General features: G+C 38.5%; 1 protein-coding gene across 1 annotated transcript in view; it reads left to right on the forward strand.

The window, feature by feature from the left end:
* The window catches only part of CRYBG1 (crystallin beta-gamma domain containing 1), a 113908-nt gene that overhangs the window by 63245 nt on the left and 27856 nt on the right, over nucleotides 1-22807 (forward strand). The window contains exon 3 of the mRNA XM_072408712.1: nucleotides 13870-15788. Coding sequence (XP_072264813.1) covers nucleotides 13870-15788 — 1919 coding nt within the window. The remainder of the gene's footprint in view (nucleotides 1-13869; nucleotides 15789-22807) is intronic.

A 22807-nucleotide genomic window follows, 5' to 3' on the forward strand; every position in this document is an offset into this window, starting at 1 on the left:
GGCATCAAAGCACTAGGTCAATCAGGCAATATATCATCACCATGCACACTACACAAAAACTGTGGACCGGTTGGAAGGCAAAGCACTGCAACTTGAATATGATTCTAAGGTGAAATGGAAGCCAATGAGGAGAACTACAAAGAGATGCAGCACAGGAGGAGCGGTGGGAAGGATGGATGAGTCTGGCTGCAGCTTTTATAATAGAATATAGAGGAGAGAGTCGGGTTAGTGGAATACCAGAGAGGAGGATGTTACAGTCTAGTCTAGACGAGAGATGATAAGAGCATGTACAACGGTTGGTGGTCTCTTGGGACAGGTAGGGGCCAATTTTGGAGATGTTGTGCAGGTAAAAGTGACAGGACCTGGAAATGTTCAGAATATGGGGGGTAAATGAGAGGGCAGACTCGAAGGTGATGCCAAGGCAATGTGCCTGAGAGGAGGGACAAATAACAGTGTTGTTGACAGATGGGAATATGTCAGGGCTAGAGTTGGAATTTGAAGGGGCAAAGATGATGAGTTCTGTTTTATCCAGGATACATTTTTGTTTAGAAATTTGTCAGCCTTCCATGATGAGATTGCTGACAGGCAGCATGAAACCTTATCCATGACTAAAGGAGACAAGTCAGGGGTGGACAAATAGATTTGAGTGTCATCAGCATACAGATGGTACTGTAAGCCAAAGGAGACTTTAGATATGGGACTACCGAGAGAGGAGGTGTACAGAGAGAAGAGAAACAGTCCAAGGGCTGACCCTTGGTGAACACCAACAGGGAGGAGAGTGGGTGAGGAATTACCACTGATAGAAACTTGAAAGGAGCGGTCGGAAAGGCAGGAAGTAAACCAAGAGAGAGCATTGTCACTGGTACAAATTGAGTGCATGAGTTGTATTAGAAAGGGGGGTTCAACAGTGTCAAAAGCAGAAGAAAGATCTAGGAGAAGGAGGAGGGAAAAGTTGCCTTGAGACTTAGCTCTGATGAGGTCATTGGCCACTTTAGTAAGGGCTGTTTCGGTGGAATGGGCAGCTCAAAAGACTGGAGGGGGTCCTATAGACAAGGCGCTCAAGAAGGTTGGGAACATATGAGAGAAGGGAGATAGGATGGTAGCTAGAAAGTATGGAGGGGTCTAGTGAGGATTTCTTCAGTATGGGGAGAATAATGGCATGTTTAAAAGCGGAGGGGTAGACACCAATAGAAATACAAAGGTTGAATAGTTTTTTTTCGGGGGGGGAGAGGGGGGCAGGGTGGAGGAGTGGGAATAGAGTAGATCAGAGGTAATTGGGTCAAGCAGACAGGTAGTAGATAGAGATGATGTGAGAAGAGAGGAGACTTCATCCAGAGTACCAGGGCTCAGGGAGGTTAGTGATGATATACAGGTGGAAGGGGTGGGTATGGTTGGAGTGGCATGGTGACCAGAGACATCATGTCTGAATTTTATCTTTGAAGTAAGTGGTTATGTCTTAAATAGAGAAGGTATTTGTGGGGAGAGTAGTTGTGAGGTTTAGGAGAAGGTAGTCAATTGTTGAGAAGAGGCTGTGTGGGTTAGAAGCTTGAGAGGAAATGACAGCGGATAAATAATTTTGCTTGGTGACAGTGAGCTCAGTGTTAAAGTGTTGTAGTAAGGCTATGAAGTCCATGAAGTCAGCACTGAGGACAGATTTCCTCCAGTTGCGCTCAGCTGCGTGAACGATCTTTTGTAGATGTTTGGTGTGATTGTTGTGCCAGGGTCGGGGGTTAGCAGGACGGGGGTAGCGGAAGGTGGCAGGGGAAAATTTATCCAGAGCCAAAGAAACAGTGTGGCTGAATTGAGTGGCAGCTTTATCAGGAGATGCTATTTTAGAGACGGCAGTTTGAGAATAGGTTTTGGTCAAGGTTACGGATATCTCTCTGTCATTGACCAGGTCTGGCAAGGGGAGGCAAAAATTGGGTAGGTTGCAAGTGATTAGGTTGTGATCAAAAAGAGGAAATGGCGAGATGTCAAGGAGGGCGAGGTTGCAGAGTTGGTAAAATACTAGGTCTAATGTGTGCCTGGCGATGTGTGTGGGATCGTTTATGTTCTGTTTAAAAGGAACTTCATACTGGTCACTTTAGTAAAAATTAATTGCCCTTAAAATTGACTAGAAAACTTGACTCAGGCCAGTGCCAGATAGAAAAACTCAGCAACACTTATGGCTGGGAGTCTCTATAGGTAGATCTCTATCAGCATTGCACATCTGAACACATCTGCAATTGTTCTTTATTCCTCTGTTCCAGCTCTTGAGTGCATTGGTAATACAAAGTTGTTTTTAAGTCTAGCCACAAATTCTCCAATAAACTGAGATCTTGACATTTACTCAGCTGTTTAGGAACATTAATACTGTATAAAGCTATTAAATACATCTATAAATATATTTTTATTAATACATCTATAAAACTATTCTCCTTTTTTGGACTTTTTGCCAGTGATCGTTGTCTTGGAAAACAAATCTCTAGGTTTCTTGCAAAATGGGTCAGAATCTTCCTGAATTTTACTGCATAGTCTTCCCATTTTCATCCATTGAAATGAGAACTTCTTTAGACTTGGTGACTTCTTTTCCAGTGTTCTTGCACAGTCTTTCACTTATAGTGGGCTTTACAGGCTGTACCATGCTCTTTCCTTTCAGTCCTGTGCTAGCAAAATTCTCCTTTTTTAAATGCTGCAAGCAGTCCTTTGAGTGTTCTTAGCAAAGTTTCTATTTGCAAAGCTTTTACATTTGACATGACCACAGACACTTCATATTGTACATCTCATTACCAGTTGTGTATATAGAATTGCTAGACTTGTATTAGCTGTACATTTGTGTTGAGGTATGAGTGATAGGAGGAGTGTGTCTGTACTACACCCAATGTGAGGCAGGCTTGCATTGCCCGGGGTATAGGACACATAGGTGTATGAGGTGAGCAGTACACCCGGTGAGGAGCATTGCCCGGGGTATTTGCTAGACCCAGGTGTATGAGGAGGGCCCCTCCCTGGTAGGGGTCACTGACAGGTTCGCCGTGTGCACTTTGTATTGCGCTCCGCCCCCCTGGACTTCGCGTGTCCTCGGTCCGTCACTGGAGACATTCCTTCCTGTGTGCTGCCGCTGTGTGTACAGGTAGGTGTGTGAATGTGGCACTTTGTGTGTGAGCTATTCATCCCTTCCCCATATATGGAGGACGTGTGAGAGTGACTGAGGCAGAGCGGCGTCACATATTTCCTTAATCTGCACACCTCCGGTCCCCACACCGCACCTTGGTATGTCAGTGTGTCGGCATGCGCGTTATATGTCCGGTTATTACGTTTCTTTTTTTATTTATTTGACCGCCTCAACAACGGTATTTTACTGCGCGCGTCCATAATGGGAGAAACACAAAATCATTTTCCCGCCGCACATTCCAACGGCATACTTGTTGAGTGACACTGGATGTAATGACGTCACCGTGCTGTGTGCTGATGTCCACCAGATGGCGCTGGGCAGTCATTGGCTGGTTCTGCAGGCTGCATGGAGGAAATGTCACAGCAGTGCTTGGTTTAGGAGCTAGCAATCTGATAGAGCTAAGAGAGATTGTGTCAGCTGCTGGACTGATGCAATGACCAACCATGGGGAACCTACATATATTCTCCATGTAAATGCTGTTTCTTCAAATTGATTAATGTAATAAATAACAAAAACCATACAACACTGTTAATTTGCGTATTGCTGGCAGCAGTCTTGTCTTTTAATAGACTGTTGGAATGCTGAGAGAAATATCACAGAAATGCATTTATTGCTGTGACAAGAAAACAGATCAAAGCATAGTGAACATTTCACTGGTGCCAGTAGTCATAAATCAGAAAAAATGTCATATATCACTTCTTTACTTTAGAGAGATCATTTACTAACCAGAAACAGCCTATAGTCCATTAAAGAATTTCTCCTCTCCAACATTACACACCTGATGGCATTCTATTTCTTATAATTATACATTATCAGTGTGGATAGCAGGTCTTGAAAACTTACCCATCATGGATATTGTATTGGGATTATAGGAACACATCCACCAAGTGGTTATTCTGTGCTTCTGAATGCACCCAAATTTACTTGTCTTCTTATCTTGTAATTCATTAAAGCTGCATTTGCCTAGTTATTGATACATCTAAGGATTTAATTCTGTTGTTTGACCTCTGGTTTGGACCCGAGGGTACACCAATGGGACTGTTAATGGCAGCAATAATAATCTCCACCATTCGTGTCGAGGCCAGCAATAATACCCCTCAGCATTATTATCTAGCAACTCTCATGGTCAGTATTGATAAATCTTAACAAAAACTCCAGCAATAACCTGATGGTAATAATACATTTGATTTTTTTTATGTACTGTGTCTGTGTCAGAATCAGCTGATCACCCGGCTGTCTGTTTTGATCCCGCGTTCACTGACCTTGCTTCCCCTCCTGCATTGCATCCGTTCTGGTTTTCCCTGCAGTGGTAGATAGGAGCTAATCTGGCATCTGATCTGTGTTAAGGAGGGGTTAACACTGGATAACACTGGAAAAAGCAGGTAACCACTACCATTGATTTCAGAGGGGTGTTTTCCCGCGAATATAAGCACTTGAAATGTAAACGCAGAAAAAAGATAATAGGTTCTTACAAGTGTTTTACATAGTTGCAATTTTCAAAAAAAATTTGAGTTTGATTTTATGCTGTGAAGCTATTTTAAAGCCTATTTCAACCATTCCACCAGTTTTCCTTTATAGGTTTATATTCCTTTTTAATACCTGGAGGTTCTAAATGTGTCACACTTCCTGTCTGTGACAATACTGTACTGTATCTGTGGTTGAGCACCTGTGTTGTCACCATAGGATTCATTTAGGATTATTCTCTAGCTCCCTGTACATGGGGAAAACGATTGGCTGTGGCCCTTTTTGGGAAGCTCAGTCTCTCTTAATATCTTGGGGAATATTGTGGAGGAAAGAAGAGGACCTGTTCTTAAGAGATCTGTCAACAATAGGCTTTCCCCTCTTTTTAGGAAGATATCTCCTCACTTTCTCTTGTGTCTCTGGGACTGAAAATAAGTCTTCTAATGGGGACAAAAACACCTCTTGCTCTATAAAACCTAAAAAAACAGCATTTCAATGGAGTCCAATTTTTTATAGGATAGGTGTAAACTGTACATCTGCTTCAGATACCTGCTGCCTGATCCAGCAAGTTCTGCACTTGTTCCAAAAGTATGGATCTATTACATTTATTAGAACATGACATTTATGTGAACCTTTTGTCACCTAGTACACAGATTAGTTTTACATTAGGTGTGCAGCTGTCCAAACAGCCTTCATGGTTGTCAAATATATATACGACATGTATTGATGTGAAAAACCCATCTATAAAGAATGCTGATCTGTTCTGACAGACATTCCTTTTCCTCTCTCAGTCACTGGGATAATATTTGGGATTGTTATAAAAGTGTATGTAAATCCCAACAATAATCATGTTTTAAAAACTCCATTTGGTCTGGGTAATATGCCATTCTGGTATACTGAATCTGCCCAGTAAGACTAAATCTCAAAAATACTTATTCTGTAAGAAAATCGAATTAGCTAATATATTCCCACTTCCCCTCTTCTGCATTGAAATCTCAGTATGATCAGTCCTGCAAAGTTTAATTTTGTAATCTACAGAACACATTTGCCTTTGAGATGACGAGAGAGGGGGTTTTCTGTAGACACCTCTTTTCTTGGAATGACAGTGCTATACATTAACTGAGTGTTGTCATCTTGATCAGGAAGTGTGTTACTGTTAGGATCACTAGATTTCAAATAAAGGGAAAAATGCCTGAATAAACCAACTGAAACATCTAGGGACTGGTATGATTCAATATATCATAATATTTTTTATTTATTTTAGATAGGTAATATATACTATCTAAAGTTTATCATGTTTATACATTCCCTTGATATGAAGGTCATGGTGTGTACTTATTTTTACAATTTCAGTGGTAATAATAATCTTTTTATACCAAGGATGTCAAACTCAAATACACAGAGGGCCAAAAAAACTTAGACAAAGTGGCGGACCAACCTTGAAATGTATTAAAAAAATTAGGGAAATGTTTCCTTCTCATTATATATAAACAATTTTTATATGGAAACAAAGAGGTTTTGCTTCACATTCAATCTGGAAGCTTATAATAAAGAAAGAGGCATAAACATTTTTTTAAAATTTTAATTAATTTCTTATGCATCTTTCTGTATTTGTAGCCTTCTGAGTTAAATTTCAATGGTAACCTTTTTGCACAGGCTAACAATAATAATAACAATATTCTTCTATGAAAAGTCAACCAGTCATGTCGGTGCCTTGGAGTACCAAGGAAAAGTACAGCAGAGGGGGAGTGCTGGAAATGCCAAACACAGCCAATGCGGGCCTAAATCCTATGAGTGGCCCGCCGCTGAAACTCCCCCTTCATTGAAGTAGCGCCGCTACTAAAATTCCCGGCAATATTTGCGTCTATAAAACAGTCCAATTTGGGGCCACGCATACCCGGAGAGCCTGCTGATCTATAGACGCCAGTGATGCCGGGAATTGTAGTAGCGGCGCTATTTCAATGCAGCAACGGGTCAGTTGCAGTTCATATTTAAGATTACTTTGGGGGCCAGAAAAAGGACATTGGGGTCGAGAGTCTGATACCCATGTTCTATACTATTCCAGAGTATACAAAATGCTCAACTAGTAATATGTATTTACTATTAAAATACAACTGCAGGAGTTGCCCTGAATCACACTGGTGATTGTATTAACAGTGCTAACTTTTTACAAGATGTTTAGTTTTTTATTTTCTGACAAACAAAATCTTTATGGATGATGATGAGCCCTAATAATTGGTTAGTCACGTCTCATGTGTTGTATTTATCCTACAAATAGGCTGTCTGATGAATCATTTGGGTTGGCTAGATGGGTTTTACAGCTCCACTGATATTATTAGCAGTTTGCTGATCTAGTTTAAAGTCAGGAATTATCTCACACTTTAACACATTGTTTCTTATCATAAAACCTGTCCTGTATGTGCTGGTTTCTGCAGTAAATATTATCCCTGACATGTATAAGCATTATATGTAGACAGCCCGGGCAACTTTTCTACTAAAGATTTCACACATTAGGTAACCGCAATTATAGGTTGGTTAATACGCAATTCTAATAAAAATAAATTCTTTCTTTTTAAAGATCTCTCAGTTTAATTTTCTAAGAAAATCTAATCACACAATATTTTTTGTGAATATAAGATCGGTACCTTCTTTGTTTTAGGTTGTCTGACATCAGTACTGCCAGCATTCTCCAACCTGTGATAGAATGATTGTTCAATGCCAAGCAATGACATAAAAATAAAGGGGTGCACTCACTTTAAGAATTATTGCACTTTGTTACTTTAAAAAAATGTAATAATGCTGCTATACAAATATTTGTTTGATTAAGATACGTTATAACAATTTTCTTATAGTGGATGGGTGCAGAAGTGTGCCCAGCAGGCTTGAGAGTTTGAAGTAGTAATATTGAAGTAGTATAGTACAATTCTTCAGGCCTACTTTCTTGTTATAATATGCAATATCAACAAAACATAAAAAAATCTATATTTTTCACATAAATGGTAAATTACTTACTAAACAAACAAAGAAAACACTTGAAGAGCCTCTGATATAAGAGTAGGAAGCAAAAGAAGACCTCAAAGGGCCATCCAGACCTGCAGCTCGGATTAGAGTTTATTCTTTTTTTCTATGTTGAGATATCAAAGCACTTACCATCAAATAAAAAGGAATATACACTATTATCAACCCATGCCTGTCTCTTGGACAGCTTAAGAAGCTGTTTCCATCTGAACATAACATACCGATGGTCAAATCCCAGGGACCAAAGAGGATATCTTAGCTAGTGTTTCCTAATCATGGTGCGTGTTCTTATAAATCACAATTCAGCAGATTGAATCTGCATCAGTATATGTACAATAAAAGAAGGAGTGATAATCACAGTATATCCTTTCCAAAGTCACCTAAATGAAAATGGCGAAAGCCATGTATATGTATTATGGGATACTTACTAATGGACACTGCAACTAAAGCCTATACTTCATTGGCAGTGCAAGGCACTGACTGGCAGAATTGTGGACAGTGTAAATATATTATCTATTTTTCTTACATACATGAGGGGCTCCAGATTTTCATAAACCTTTGGGTGGATAAAATTCCCACTCCCAGGTCCTCTTCCTACCTGGTGATTAGTGATTATGATCTCATGATTAGTCTTATCTGAGCACATGCCTATATATAGACTGACGATCAGGGCTCTCAGCTGTGCTAGTGCTTGTTATAAGGAATCCATAAGAAGACACCCAATTGTTTAGGAAGAGACCTGAGTTTAGCTAGTGACTAGGACAAGCAGATTTGTTGGGGGTTTTAGTCTGTGAAGTTGCTGTACTGCATTGTAACTGTTTACTTGTCTTGCTGAATGCAGGACAAACTCTGCTTGGACTGTTCCTGGGTGCCCGTATACCATGCTTGGTTTACCACTACTAATAGTTCAGCCTGTCCCCTTACAGTAGGTAAAAAATCCTTACATGTATTTCAGCAGTATATTTAGGTAAAAGTAAAATGTTGTTTTAGCCAAAACAACTTATTAATAATTTAAAGTATTGGCTGTGTTTCTTCTAAGGGATAGACACACCCAGAATACAAATCTGTTTTTGCATACTATGCCAAAACTCTATCTTTGTAATTAATTTTAATTGCTGCATGCGAGTAGTTTTTCAGCGTTCCTAATACATGTTCTGACTCTAATTAGTTTTGCATATGTACTGCATGTTTTTTTTAATTTATTTAATGATATTCAATAACCTGTTTTGCCTGTCTTTGTACAGCTTAACACTCTTTCCCTGTTTTACCCACCCTTGTCATCAGTAGTATGCATTCAGTTCATGTTATATAGTGATGTGTATCATTATCAATATTCAGCTACATACACGCGTCAGATTTGTGTTGCTGAAAACAATCTTTTGTGATCATTTCCAGTGACACTAGAATGAAGGCTGTACACACAATGCTTTTCAGCTCTATGCAGAGGGGAGAACGAGCCCGAGACATCCCATTGCATCCTCCCCAAATAGGAAATGAGAGTAGTCACCCCCATCAGACATTTAGTGATCCACAGGGGTCTCAGGGGACAGCTAGTCTTCAGAGGATCACAATCCCTTCTCTCAAGTGACAGACATCTAGCATGTGTACATAGCTTTAGCGCTGCTTGATCTAGGTCAGGGGTCAGCAAACTTTTTTAGCTACTAGGCCATTTTAGGAGGTCAAGAAGGCACCCTAGGCCGGACTCTCTCTCTCTCTCTCGAGTCTCGCGCTGATAGGCTCCTCCCCCACCAGGATCGCCTCTGAAGGGAATTCCCTCTCCTCCACAATGCATACAGAGGAGAGGGAACGGCCCGCAGGTTGCCAGCCAGGATTAGGCTGGATCGACCAGGGGGGCATTGAGCCGTAACGGACTACTGGCTAGGCCGTATCTGGGTTTGCCTACCCCTGATCTAGGTACACTAATATATCCCACTTTTTGTACCTTTTTCTGTTGTTACATATTTATTTATTTTTATTTTTTAATGTCTGTTTAGACTACAGTACAGTCTGGGCTCCAATCCAAATGGTATACAAATGCATAATATATGAGGAGCTTCAAGGGTGTAACTGCATGTTAAATAGAATATGTTCTCAGTTAACCCTAAATACAATTGTCCACCCTTACTCACCTCCTGAAACAGTGGTTCTTTGTTGCTGAATATTGCAAATACATTTTTAGTTTGTCCAACTTCATAAATATAATTCACTTCTGGCCAGTTCTTACCCTACCAGCAAAATGCCATGTACCTGCACATACATAGGGCACTTGCATAGTGTTATAGAGACTAATTTATCAAAATGCAAGAGGTAGACTATATGGGAGAATCTGCATGATCCAACAAACCTGTAATGTATTTGATCCAGGATCGAAAACTTTTCCAACAAATAAGAATAAGACATCCATCCCAGGTTTGCTGGATCAGCAGGGTTCTCCCATGATAGTCTATTGTCTCCAGTCTTGAAAACCTTAATTAAATAAGCCCTATAGTGCTAATATGCACCCCATATGATTGATATATGTATGTGGATTTGAGCACATACTTTTTTTCACTTGTAATTTATATGACAGATGTGTGGCCAAATATGGTTCTGTAACTTCCCTCCAGCTGCATAATTTTGAACCATAATGGCAGTAGATATCAGTATAAACCCTATAGATACATGCAAGGAAAAAATATTTATGTTGCCATACTGTAACTGTCACCATCAAGCTGACTAAGAATGTTTATAACTGCCAGTAAACATGGAAATCTTCTCACGTCTGTGGTTACTTTAGGCTACGTACACACATGCAATAAATATAGTTGGAAACTAGTGATTAACGACTGATTGTCTGATAATTGTTAACAAAAAAAGTGCACAACGACTGGCCATTGGCGCCGCTGATGGGGCGACGATCGTTCACTATCTATTGTGTGTACGGTGGTTCAGTGATCGTGGATTGTTCTGTGATGACTCCTGTACATGTCACTTCCTGCATCATCAACGATCGTATCTAGTGTGTACATTATTGGTGGATTATATTTGAACGATCGTATGTACAGCCACAAAAAGCCACTGGAATCAAACCACTCACTAAATGTCCTAAATTTGTCCAGTCATTGATCTAGGGGTTCCTTGAGCAATGAGCATTCTGTGTCTCTCAGCTCAGTTTAGGATCCTTTTGGCAGTCTGTTAAGGTGACATTTCTTCCACTGGCCAGCAGTATGAGAGGGATTACTCCCACTGACCATCATGGTAATATACAGTGAGCTGTGGATATAGTAATTATAGGGGGGTTCTCTGAGGACCTGAAAGTTATTTCCAGGGTTGCCCCATATTCAAAAGGTCAAGAAAGGCTGAGCTAAAGTTGCTGGGGAAGTTGGTGTCCAGCAACCCAGGCATTTCATACATAGGGGTTGATTTATTAAAGGAGTAAAGAATGTTCACCTAGCAAAGTAAATGTCCAACTTGCAAAGTTTATTGGCTATTTAAAGTAAAGAAAGGTTATTCTTATTTACTAATATTTATTTTCTTCTTTTCATTTGAATGTACAACCTCTACCTTTTTAGTAAATCAATCTAAATAAAACCTCTATGGTTTATGTAGGGATTTTTTTTTTTACTTGCACGTCATTGTGTATTTTAGAGTGAAAACAGAAAACATTCACTTTCAGAGTGAATCTATAGGGCTTGTTCACATTGTTAGTGAGGTTACTTAGCAGTTACCTCCACCCATAGTTTAGACATTTCTTGTAGCATCTCACCAGCTTCCTGCCAAAGGAAATGAATGGGGTGGTAGGGACAGGTTTAGTGCTGCCTGGTGTAACATGTTAAAATGCGTTTAGCAGCCACAATTTCCAGAAGCTGGTTTAAAGATATTCTAAGACCAGTTTAATGGTGGGGGCAACCAAATGGCTAACAAGATGATGTTGTTCACTGTTCCCACTGCCGAAAAAGTAAATTGTTTGGGCTCCTTTAGTACATGAACCCTATTGTGTGTGTGTGTGTGTGTGTGTGTGTGCATGAAGGGAGGAGGTGATAAATCAGATCTTCCTGTAGTGGAATGGGGTTCTAGTGAATAGCCGCCATCTTAGCACGAGTAAAGACTATGACAGGATGATTCACTGATTACTAGCAAAAATCAGGAAAGAGAAAGTTATAAGGAAAATAGTAATAAGCATTCATTTGACTTTTAAAGATTGTTTAAAAAAGTTATATATGAACCTTTCACCAAAACAGCTCTGAAAAAAATGTTTTTAATTTGAAAGGCAGAACCAGATCTGATGAAAGATTTTATGATTTTCAGGATTTCCTGTAGTTAAATTCTTTTTGCTGATTCCCAGATTTGCAAATATTTGACAGTTTTACATTTTAGTATGTTAGCTGGGAAGTTCATTGTTTTGTATATTATAAAGGATGCAAGAGAACAGCAACATTTTTGTAGCTGGAGGAGGGAGACTCTGGTAGTAGAGAGATTGCAATGAGTGTGATGCTGGTCTTTACCAGCCAGTGACTATAAGGTAGTCACTCCACAAACTCTTTAGGTTGGAATCACCACTAACCGCTAATCAGGAATGCTATTTAGTTTGTTGGTTAACTAATACAGATAAGTGTGTGAAGTCCATGTGTAATAAAATTATACTTGTTTACTGTACAAATGTTACCTGTAAAAGTATAATATCATTTTTAATTGATTCAGCAAATAATCTTAACTACAACTTACCCATATCGGGCATATCATGTCTTTTCTTTTTGAAGCTAGTGTCTACATAAGGGTACATAATATTGGTAATTTCTTTTAAACAATACAATTATGTAGGAGGACATTGAGACCTTCTTCAGGAACAAGCAATCCTGCATGATTCCTGGCATCTGTTTGGTTACTCGCACTGCAGCGTCTGCTGCATCTGCATATTTCACAGCTGGGAGCAGTAAGCAGTATGAGTGGGCTTCCTGCTGTCCAAAGTCATTTTCTATGGGGCTACCGAGAGGTGATGCTACTTGTAGCGTCTTCTATGAGGCAGCGGTTCACTGTCATGGGGAAGCAGTAAACGCACCACAACCCTAATGGCCAGTCTGAACATAACCCTAAAGTACTGAAGGCAGAATATTTTCAGGTTTACTGACCTCCCCATCAAGGACATAGCTCCAAACCATGTAAAAGCTTCATGTTGGATGGATGGCAAAACTTACATCAGGTAAATTATTGTATCCTTCTCACATGACGGTGTTCAGGCCTGGTGGTTGGATACTCAGGTCTTCTGTCAGAAATGTATTTAGCTCAGTTGCGGACAGGCAGCAAACAGCATTTTTGTGGACTGAGTGGCATCAGCCCAGCCTGGTGTCTTTTGCTAAACGTCTCAACTACTTCAATTCCCAGATCTGTACCAAAGACTTATCTTATTCTGTAGTTGGAGATAAGAATTTGGAAGGAAATTAGGCTATTTAAGGTAGCACTGTTAGTGTGCAGAGAACACAAGACAGCTCTGAATTCCTGACATAATTAGAAGGTATTTTTTTTTCTCTTCTAATATTATATTTATTGGATCAAAAGGAATGAACCACTGAAGTTTATTGTTAGGGTTTACATAATATTAGTTGGGTTTAATGTAGGGAATTCTTTTTTATGTTTCTTTTTTTTACAGCTAGGAGAACAGCCATTCTTTTACATGTTCCCAGCCTCTGAAACCCTGTACTGAAAACTACCAGTTCTGGTCTAGTGTTGAGAAACATGTACAAGGTTTTATCATGCAATTCCATATGTGGAGAATATATCATGCCTTTAAATTATTTATTTTATTATTTAGACTGATAGCATTTTTATTTTGTTTGATAAGATTGGTGAAATTACATGTTACAGCGCACAATCCAATACAAAGAAATGTAGATTACTTAGTTTGTGATAGACTCTATTGTAGAATATCTCAATTCATTTTTTCTAACCACTCCTAATATTTACTCCTGTTCATGAGTATACATTGTCTAGTTAGTTTTTACTTTGTGTTTATTATGGGAGTTCTAGCAATATCCATAAAAATTAACTGCATGGAGTTCTTATTCATTTAGTAGGCCGGTAAGCCATCTGTACAGAATTACCATATGGAATAAAAAGCTAAGTAAATAACGATTATCTATCAGTAGTATGTTGGGAGGAGGTCTACACCCTCTCTGTAAATTCAAACTGTATCTCTAATTTATATGCATAGCTGTATTGTCCTGTATTATACAAGATTTTAACCTACTTTTTTTTTATTTTAGTCTAAAGCATCACCTACAGAGTCACCTAAAAAAGACGCGACAAAGAAACCTGTTTTGGGAAAATTTGGAAACTTCTTCAACACTAATAAAAAGAAACAAGGCAAAGGTGTGCCTGAATCTGCAACAAGCCCTACTGAGAAGACAGTGACTACATATAAATCTGAAAAAGAGGTTGTAAAAGAAAAAAAGAAAGTTATCTTGGTAGCCTCCACTTCCAAAGTACAAGCACATGCACGCAGCTCATTTCGCTTAGAACCTGCATCAGATCAGCATACCCAGCACAGCTCAAGGGACTCTGCACTGCCTGTGGGTCAAAGTGAAAACGAGATTCCAAATGCTAATGACAATATTGCACTTGCAGATCAGAATACAGAAAACACACTGGTGAAGGAGCGTGTACGAACTAGTAATAAAAGACCTACTGTTCACACCTATGCAATTTTAAACCACAATGAGAAAACTGCACAAAACATAACAACTAAAATTGACAACCAAAATAGTACTGCAGCTTTAATAGAAGAACTTAAGCAAAGAAGTAGTGAAAGTGCTACAGCTCCCACTAATGCACTTTCAGAAACTTGTCCAAAATCTCCAGAGAAAGTCATACCTAAAATCGACCGCCAGAACAGTAATGAGAAGAGTGTGCGAAACATAACGCAATCTTCTGGAAGAAGAAGCTCTGCAGATGGAGAAATCACCAAGTCCAGTGTAAAAAGACTTCAGGTATTTTCACAAGAAACAATTACTACTAAAGAGGAGTCGCCTAAAGTTGTGACAAAAAAGACTGCAAGGTTCTCTGGAAAAGTAACCGACTCAAAATATAGAATTTCTGATAAACCACCACAGAAACTAGGAAGTGCAGAAAAATTAAACTCTACAAAGTTATCTGTTCAAATCACATCACAAGGGGATTCACAAGACCTGGGGTCACCCCAATCTGAGTGCAGTCTATCCCCAGACAGTGCAAGTGGTAGCTGTATTTTAAGGAGACAAGCAAGTGGCAGTGACCTGTCGCCAGTTGTCAGCCCTACAGAAGGTGGTATATTTACAGGTTCGCCACGAGAAAAAACAAAGAATTACTCTGCTAATGGACAATCAAATAATGGAAAAGTTTTAGCATTTGATATCTACTTAAGTAAAAGTGGAACAAATTCTCCGACTACTACACGAAGCCCTACCAGTGGAGATACAATGGAGAAAATAAGTCCCACCAGCAGAAAACCAAACAAGAAGAGGCGCTCAATAAAGTCCCAGAGCAGTCAGACTGAGGAGAAGAAACCTGAAAACATAGTATTTCATGATGATGTTTTTGATGAGAGTAGCTTTAAAGGCATTCAGGAAAAATCTGCCATGTCTGACAGTAATATAAAACCTGCTCCTCTACCACCTGAGACTAACGGCGCTGTATCAGCCAACCAAGAAATAAAGGCGGGAGCTAATCCTAAACTCTCGCCCAAGGGTGAATCAGACAAAGATAAACAGCAACACCCAGCCTCCAGCCCTCTGAGGAAGAAAAATCCGACTGCCTGGGCTCCCTCTTCTCCAACCGTTCGCAAAGCACAGAGTAGAGATCCTGTGTTTAGAAATCAGGCTGTAGCAGCTGCTGCCAAAGTCCCTGAGTTTAACCAGCTTGCTCATGTTTCTACAACAAAAGACGCCTACGTGGAAAAGGCATGTGTTCCTGGATCCCTAACTGGAAGTGGAGGGGAGGACTTGAGTAATTCTGTACAGGACATAAGCCCAACAGCAGCAGGTGTTCTCCCACAGGACAAGAAAACAAAACAGGAGAGCATCCAGGGAGTGCAGGCACAGGAGGCTCAAAGCAAGACTGAATCTGACAGCTCTAAGAAGTCCCATAATTCTGATGCTGTAGCTCTGAATGACAGCAATAAATCTACAATAACATCTAAACTCAATATGTAAGTACTGGTACATTTTTTTAATATGTATATGTTTATCTTTTTAGATAGATTTAATATATGTATACTTTAAATGTTCATAATTTATGTAGATGTCAAGATGATACACTTTTAAAAGTGGCAGCTGATTGTAAAAATTGGATTAGAATATCTAATTTGCTGCCAATAGATTTTAGTGCTAGTTAATGTTACATTGTTCTTAACATCACATTGTCTATATAATAGGGATTTAATACACATAGAAGTTGTTTTAAAAATTAAACAGAATGTAAATGCATGGCTTTAGTGACTGTGCACAGTTTATCTCATAAAGCTGATAGACCTGAGCACATAATAGACCACCTACAGGGATCATATCACTGATGTGGTTGCTGCATATCGCTACAGGATGTAAAGGTTATAAATGTTGTTGAATTATCAATCAGGACACAGCAGCTCTCTAGCAAACCATAGCACGGCTAATTCAGATGATTATTTAAATAAACAGCAGCTTTGTACTGGTATAAAAGTCTTGGGAGCAGAATTCCAGGGTGTGCCTAGCATTTTACTTTTGAACTGGTAATTAAAGCAATGTCTTTATACTTCCTAATGCAATTCACCAGACTATAGTAATACTTTCTACTTCAGTACTATGAAACTAGGCATGGCCGTCCTCCCTTTTCAGGCTTGATGTTTATGCATTTACAGTGTATGTATACAGCATGTACAGTATTTACATTCACAGATGACTTTCTAAACACTACCACTGCTCTCTATATTATTACCAGGATTTGTTTGCCAATTAAACTGTGGTGAAGTATATGTCTTTTACCCCTTCCTTGTTAATGTCAGGGCCTTTGTTGTGTGAACATAATGGTAAATAAGCAGTTTCTGAGATAATTCAACCAACACATCTGCCACCAGCAATGATTTCACAGCCAGTCACAGAGAACCCCAACCAAACACTCATACCAAAATAGTACTGAAGCTCTAATAGAAGAACTTAGGCAAAAGAAGTAGTGAAAGTGCTACAGCTCTCACTAATGCAATTTCAGAAACTTGTCCAGTAAAAAGTTGAAACTAGCTCTAAGACATTGTCTTACCCCTTACCTATGTCCATAGCCACTTGTATTATCATTGTTCACAGAAAATAAACTTCCTAACCATGTCTGCATGTTTTATGTGGTGACTTGTAACCCCGTGACTTTTTATTTGCAGTGGTCACTAGCTGAATATGAGCTGTATGTTGCATTACAACAGTTCTTATAGTAGCCTGGGAGGCCTCTAAACACATGGAAACAGTCTGTATGATTTTATATGTAAAAAAATAAGCGGGCATACACCATGTGATTTTCTCTTGATTTTTTTTTCAATTTTCAGTATTCCATATTAATCACTTTACAAAGATCCTTACAATCAACCATAATACTTGTACCATCTTGTTCTTAAATAGTTGATCTGACTATTAATCGACTGTACCCTATAGCTAATTGAAATATCATTTGTAACACAAAAAGTGGTTTTGAATTCATTATGATGGTTAACCAATGGACAAAAACTCACCTTTACTAATCAATTTTCAAAATTTTTTATTTGTCTAAATATTATAAAAAAAGGAATAGTTGATGGTTAGCTAAGAAGATCAAGGACAGGGAGGTCAACAATACTCTTCCTTGTTTAGCTTTTTTAGAAATGCTGAAATCCATTGGTTCACCTCAATCTGATTCACAGTGTAGGATGTACAGCACTGTCCAATCCTCAGCATATTCTCTGTCCTTTGCATGCTGGACATATGATTGGCCCTCCCTCTCCCACATTCAGTGCTGCTGTACTGGGATATTGAAATCAAATTATATCCCCATTCATAAACTAACAGCATGCAAAAGTACATTTTATTGAAGGTTTATGTATTACATAATTGCATTCCTTGTGCCATTTTTAGATCTTCATAAAGTTTAGCTAAAATGAATTGTCACATATTTTTTGCAAAGGGGAAAACATTGTGCTGGTTTCAATATTATGATTATGTGAAAACTAAAATCTTGTTTTTCACTTTGTTTTACCTGGTTTGTCAAGTCAGAATTCCTTTTTCAAAGTGAAATTTTTACTTTGAAGTGAACATGTTCTACTGGAAAATCAGGGTGACTGTGTAGGTTTCCTCATCTGAGGAGAGCAAGGAAGTGGTGAGTCCTGTAGATCAGTAGGTAATAGCCTTGCTCACTATTTTAAGTTTTTTTCAGTATTGAAATAGGACATAACCATGTTTAAGACAGGTTTTCAGTTCTGTTCATTGTAAGGGAGGATACAGGTATAGATATCATATCATGGGTATGTTTGTGCTTGTGGCAAACTACCAATTATATGGCCGTCATGGAAAGTCCTCTAAACATAGACACATATTTGCTGATCTTCAAGCAAACTAACAAAGAACATGTGCATAATAAGTGAACAATGTTTTATAAATAATCCCTATTTATTCAAATCAATGTATTAAACAATTATTAAAAAGCTTGTTCCTTTTTAAAGCATTCAACTGGATTATTATTTAGATCTGACTGAAGTTATTTTACTTTATATCAGGCATTCTCAAACTTTTTACCATGGGGCAACCCCTTGAAATGACTTTCAGCTATTAGGAAGCCCCCTGCTGTAATTACTAAATCCATAGCTCACATTACATGAGTGTGATGATCAGTTGGAAGAATGCTTCTTAAATTGCGGGTCAATTGGAGGAATGTCATTCTTAGAGATAGCCAAAAAGATCAACGGTGTAACTTCAACTGACCTGAAAGGCACAAACTGCTCTTTACTCAAGGAAACCCTAGCAACCTTCTGAGAAACCCTAGGGATTTGTTGAACCCTGGTTCAGAAATACTGGCTTATAGAATTGTTGGTAGTACTTCTCTATCTAACAGGACCCTCACTTCTGTAGTCTACGATGAATACAGCTTGCTATTTTGTTCACCACTCCTCTGCTCATGCCTTTTACTGGCTACCCATAAAGCTGATAAATAAAATCAGGATTCAATTGCTTAAATTTGATGCTCAGCCTTCATGTCTCTCTTTAAACACAAAGATTTCCCAAACCACCCTCCTGGCTCTTCCATTAAACTCTATACTGACTTTCAACTCTAAAATCTGTTTGGGCATGGCCATGGCATTCCTGATGCAGTATCAGAGTTAGTGGTACTATTGTTTAGTAAGGAGCATTTGTGGAAATAATAGACACTGGTCTTGTTAGTAAATAATTAAAACATCATTACATGTGTTGCCCCTTAGACCCTGAAGATACCATATTACTAGCAAAATTGGAAGCAGGAGAGAGGAGGGAGAAAACCAGAAAGTGTTAACTAACCACAGCAAAAAAAAAGCCGACATGGATTTGCTGTGTGACTGCGATGTGTAAATTTCAAGACTGTAAAGACAGAAAGACAGAGGTGAACCTACTCTTACATGTATTTAATCTGTGTATTTACGTCTTTTGAAAGAGTTCAAATTTAACATTAAAAGTGGAACTAAGCCTTTCTTCTAGATACATTGGCCAAGGGGACATTCTTGACAACTTTAACACATGGTTTTCATATTTTGGTACTCCATTAAATTGCACAAGAAATTATTTATTTCAAGGAGCTGGAAAACACATCATAATGGAAGTTTTACAATAAACCTTACTGTTTACAGAAAGGTAAAACTGTAGTTATTATTTACTGCACTTCCATAATTATATATGAAACTAACATGTAAAGGTTTACCTTAATCTGTTTACTTTTATTGTATGAATTCTTTACGTTTTCTGTAAACCATAACTTTCACATTGGATTTCTGAGTTAAATTTTAACCAGTTTGCCAATCCCATATTTCCACCTTTATCTGTAACTTTTCCCAAGAAAAGCATAGCTAACACTCCTTTTACATCATTCTGAATCTACAGAGAGCTTGTCCATATAAGTCACTGCATACAGTGTGTTCAGCTAAATTTAGATCACTTCTGTTTCTTTAGAAAAGAGGTTTGCTTAGTGTACTAGTGACAGGTGAATTCTTTCACTTGAAGAATTTGAGTAGGAGCATGCTGCTGGCTGCTACTGTATGCTAGACACAACCATATGCGCACAGGCCTTGCAGTAAACTCGGGTACAAAGTTAATAGCCAAGTCAGCCCTTTTAATCTTGGAGATGTAAACTTACAGTGTATTATCAGCTAGGGTTATATTGTCACTATTATCTAAAAGTGACAAGACCAGGTTGTTGGTAATGTTTTATTAGTAAATGTATCATTAAATGTAAATCAGTGAAAACAAGTAAATCAATAAACACACATAATTGTGTTAAAACAACCCATGAGCAGGAAGAAATAACAGGAGAAACAGTCAAACACTGATTAGTTTTAGTGTTCTTCCCAGAAATGTTTTTAAGCTGGGTGAGAAGAAGCTGTAGGTGGGTGATCAAAAAGGACAGGGCAACATACAAAAAATTCAGTGTTCCCAGTTGTTGTTGCCATGAAAATTCAATACCTGCTAAAATTCTGTCAAATGTCTACTGCCCCCCTAAATTTCTTCTAACCTTCATATACCCACCCCCTTGGTATGTCTCATTTTTCTATCATCTTTGTACAATGCCCCAACTGTTCAGTGACCCGGTATTGTGACCCAACTTTTCAGTAACCACCCAAAAACAGCTGGGTGATTATTAAAAAGTGCTGGGGAGAGCACTGAGTTGTAAAGCTAAGGTTACATGCATATGAAATAATAATTAGTCTGTGGTGTAAAAATGGCTTATACATAGGGCATATGCTAGTGCTATTGACATTTACATGATCATTATCACTTAAAACCCAGCTAAACCCAAAATAGTTTTTAATTCTAATAGAAATCAGTTTATGTAAGTGAATACTGACTGTGCATAGAGGACAGAATAATAACTTTATGGTCCAATTGTGCTTGCCCAGTGCATTGCTAAATCTTAGTTTCTCCCATATCTTGATTCAGCCAATCGCTGTTCAATCAGGTGTGACCATGTGACACCCAAAGCCACAATCTGTTAACAGGACATTAAAGGGTTGAGAGGTCTCAAGTCCTATGTGATTAGATGCAAGTTCAGTTATACCATAACTCAACCTTCCAAGGTTCCTAAATTTGCTCAGTCTCCTGATTTTTGTCCTCACCACTAGTTGGCACAGAGTGTATTGGTTTACCACTTTGAGATGGCACTTGATGAAAAGCAGAAAGAGGAGAGGGTCCTTCATCTCCAGATACAATCATATTTTTTCTTACCTATTTTCTCAGTGGTGACCAGAAGAATGTTGGACTATTTGGAGGAAGACAAGTGAGATATTCCTGTTTCTTTGGTTTGCAAAAGAACTGGTTATGCCAAATTTATGGCAGCATTGTTGTAACAAAAATAGAGCAAGAAGCAGCTTGGGTAAAAAATATTTTCGTCCCACGCCTTGTGACCTATTCTGTATATGGAAAGCAAGTTTCATATATTTGGTAGATAAGGTGAATTTGACACAATTACTTCTTGCATATATACTGGTAGATATCTCAGGATCTGCCTAGTTTCATAGCACTAATAATGGAACACAAATACCCAAAAAAAGGGAATATAATACAGGTTTTAATCATCACTTATCCAATCTAAGACTACAAAAAAAGATTTGGCTTTTTATATCCATTTTCATTTTCTTTGGGAAATAGCAAAGAACCATAGCAAACACTATTTCCTTTATTCATTGCTTGATTGTTTTTTCCACTACCAGCAATGCTTGTATCACTCTTGTGCTTGGTGCTAACTAGGTCATATACCGCCATCTTAAGTTACATGCAGAATTCTGGCACTCTTTATAATGGGTGGACCCCTTTGGCTAGTAATGCAGCGTTGACTATTCTAATTATAGCCCCATATTAAATATGTGTTGACACAATTGGCTGCCTTGTTCTGTGTTTCCAGAATTGTTTAGCTAATGTAGAGCAAATCAATAATTGAAACCACAAACAACAGGGATATAGGAGACGGTAACCTGAACTAGAAACCGATGCTAAGCAATGATGCTTATATCTGTGTAGTTAATGACAACAAAACTGATCTCCATCAACAAGAGTGTTTTATGCTAACTCTGTTTTTAAGATTGAGTGCCTCACATAAAAAGCTTACCTGCCTTTTTCAAAGGGGACCTGTAGAAACCATTTATCCTAAAGATGTCCAGCAGACTGCTTTCTCTGTGGCCTTACTTTGTTTGACTCTAAAATTAAATAAATAGGCAGCATGGTGGCTCAGAGGTTAGCACCATGGCCTTTGCAGTGCTAGGTCCTAGGTTCAAACCAACACACATATATGGACCAGACCGAATTTCCAACCAGGGAAGAAGGTAGAGTAGGATAGGGAAGATTCAACCATGACCAACCAGAAGATATAATAAAAGATTATTGGTGCATAGTAATGCACTTAATCAGAGATATTAGAGGAACTAATATTGTCTGCTTGTTGCAACAAAGAAAATTATTCTGCTTTTGCTAAAGTGAGCCCAATAAAACCAAGTCAGGGTAAATTTTTCTCTGTCTGGATCCTAACCCGAAGCCACAAGATCTTCCATAAACATGATATCATTTACACGATGAATCCACTACTGGGAGTTGGGGGAGTGCATTTTCAATAGGCCAGAATACAAGCCTTTGCAGTATTTATTAGGCGTTGGATCAATGATCAGTTACATGTCTTTTTCAACAATGGACAAACATCGAATAAAGCCAGCTCAGGTCTATAAGGGATGTCAACCGCAATAAGTTTATATAAAATATTTGCTACATCTGCCCAAAAAGTAGACAAGTCAGGGAAGATCCAGAATCAATGTAGTAATATACCAGGAGCAGATCCTTTTAACAGTAAGAATTGGCATGAAGATATATTGCTGGTTTAATAACTGGAGTTCTAAACCTTCTGGTTAATAATTTATAGTTAAGCTCATGGTATTTATTGCGATGGAGGCATTATGGACTAAGTGTAGATGCTCCAACTGCTGAGGAGAAATTTGTATATGAAGATCCC

Source organism: Pyxicephalus adspersus, chromosome 4, assembly GCF_032062135.1.
Source record: "Pyxicephalus adspersus chromosome 4, UCB_Pads_2.0, whole genome shotgun sequence".
Classification (NCBI taxonomy): domain Eukaryota; kingdom Metazoa; phylum Chordata; class Amphibia; order Anura; family Pyxicephalidae; genus Pyxicephalus; species Pyxicephalus adspersus.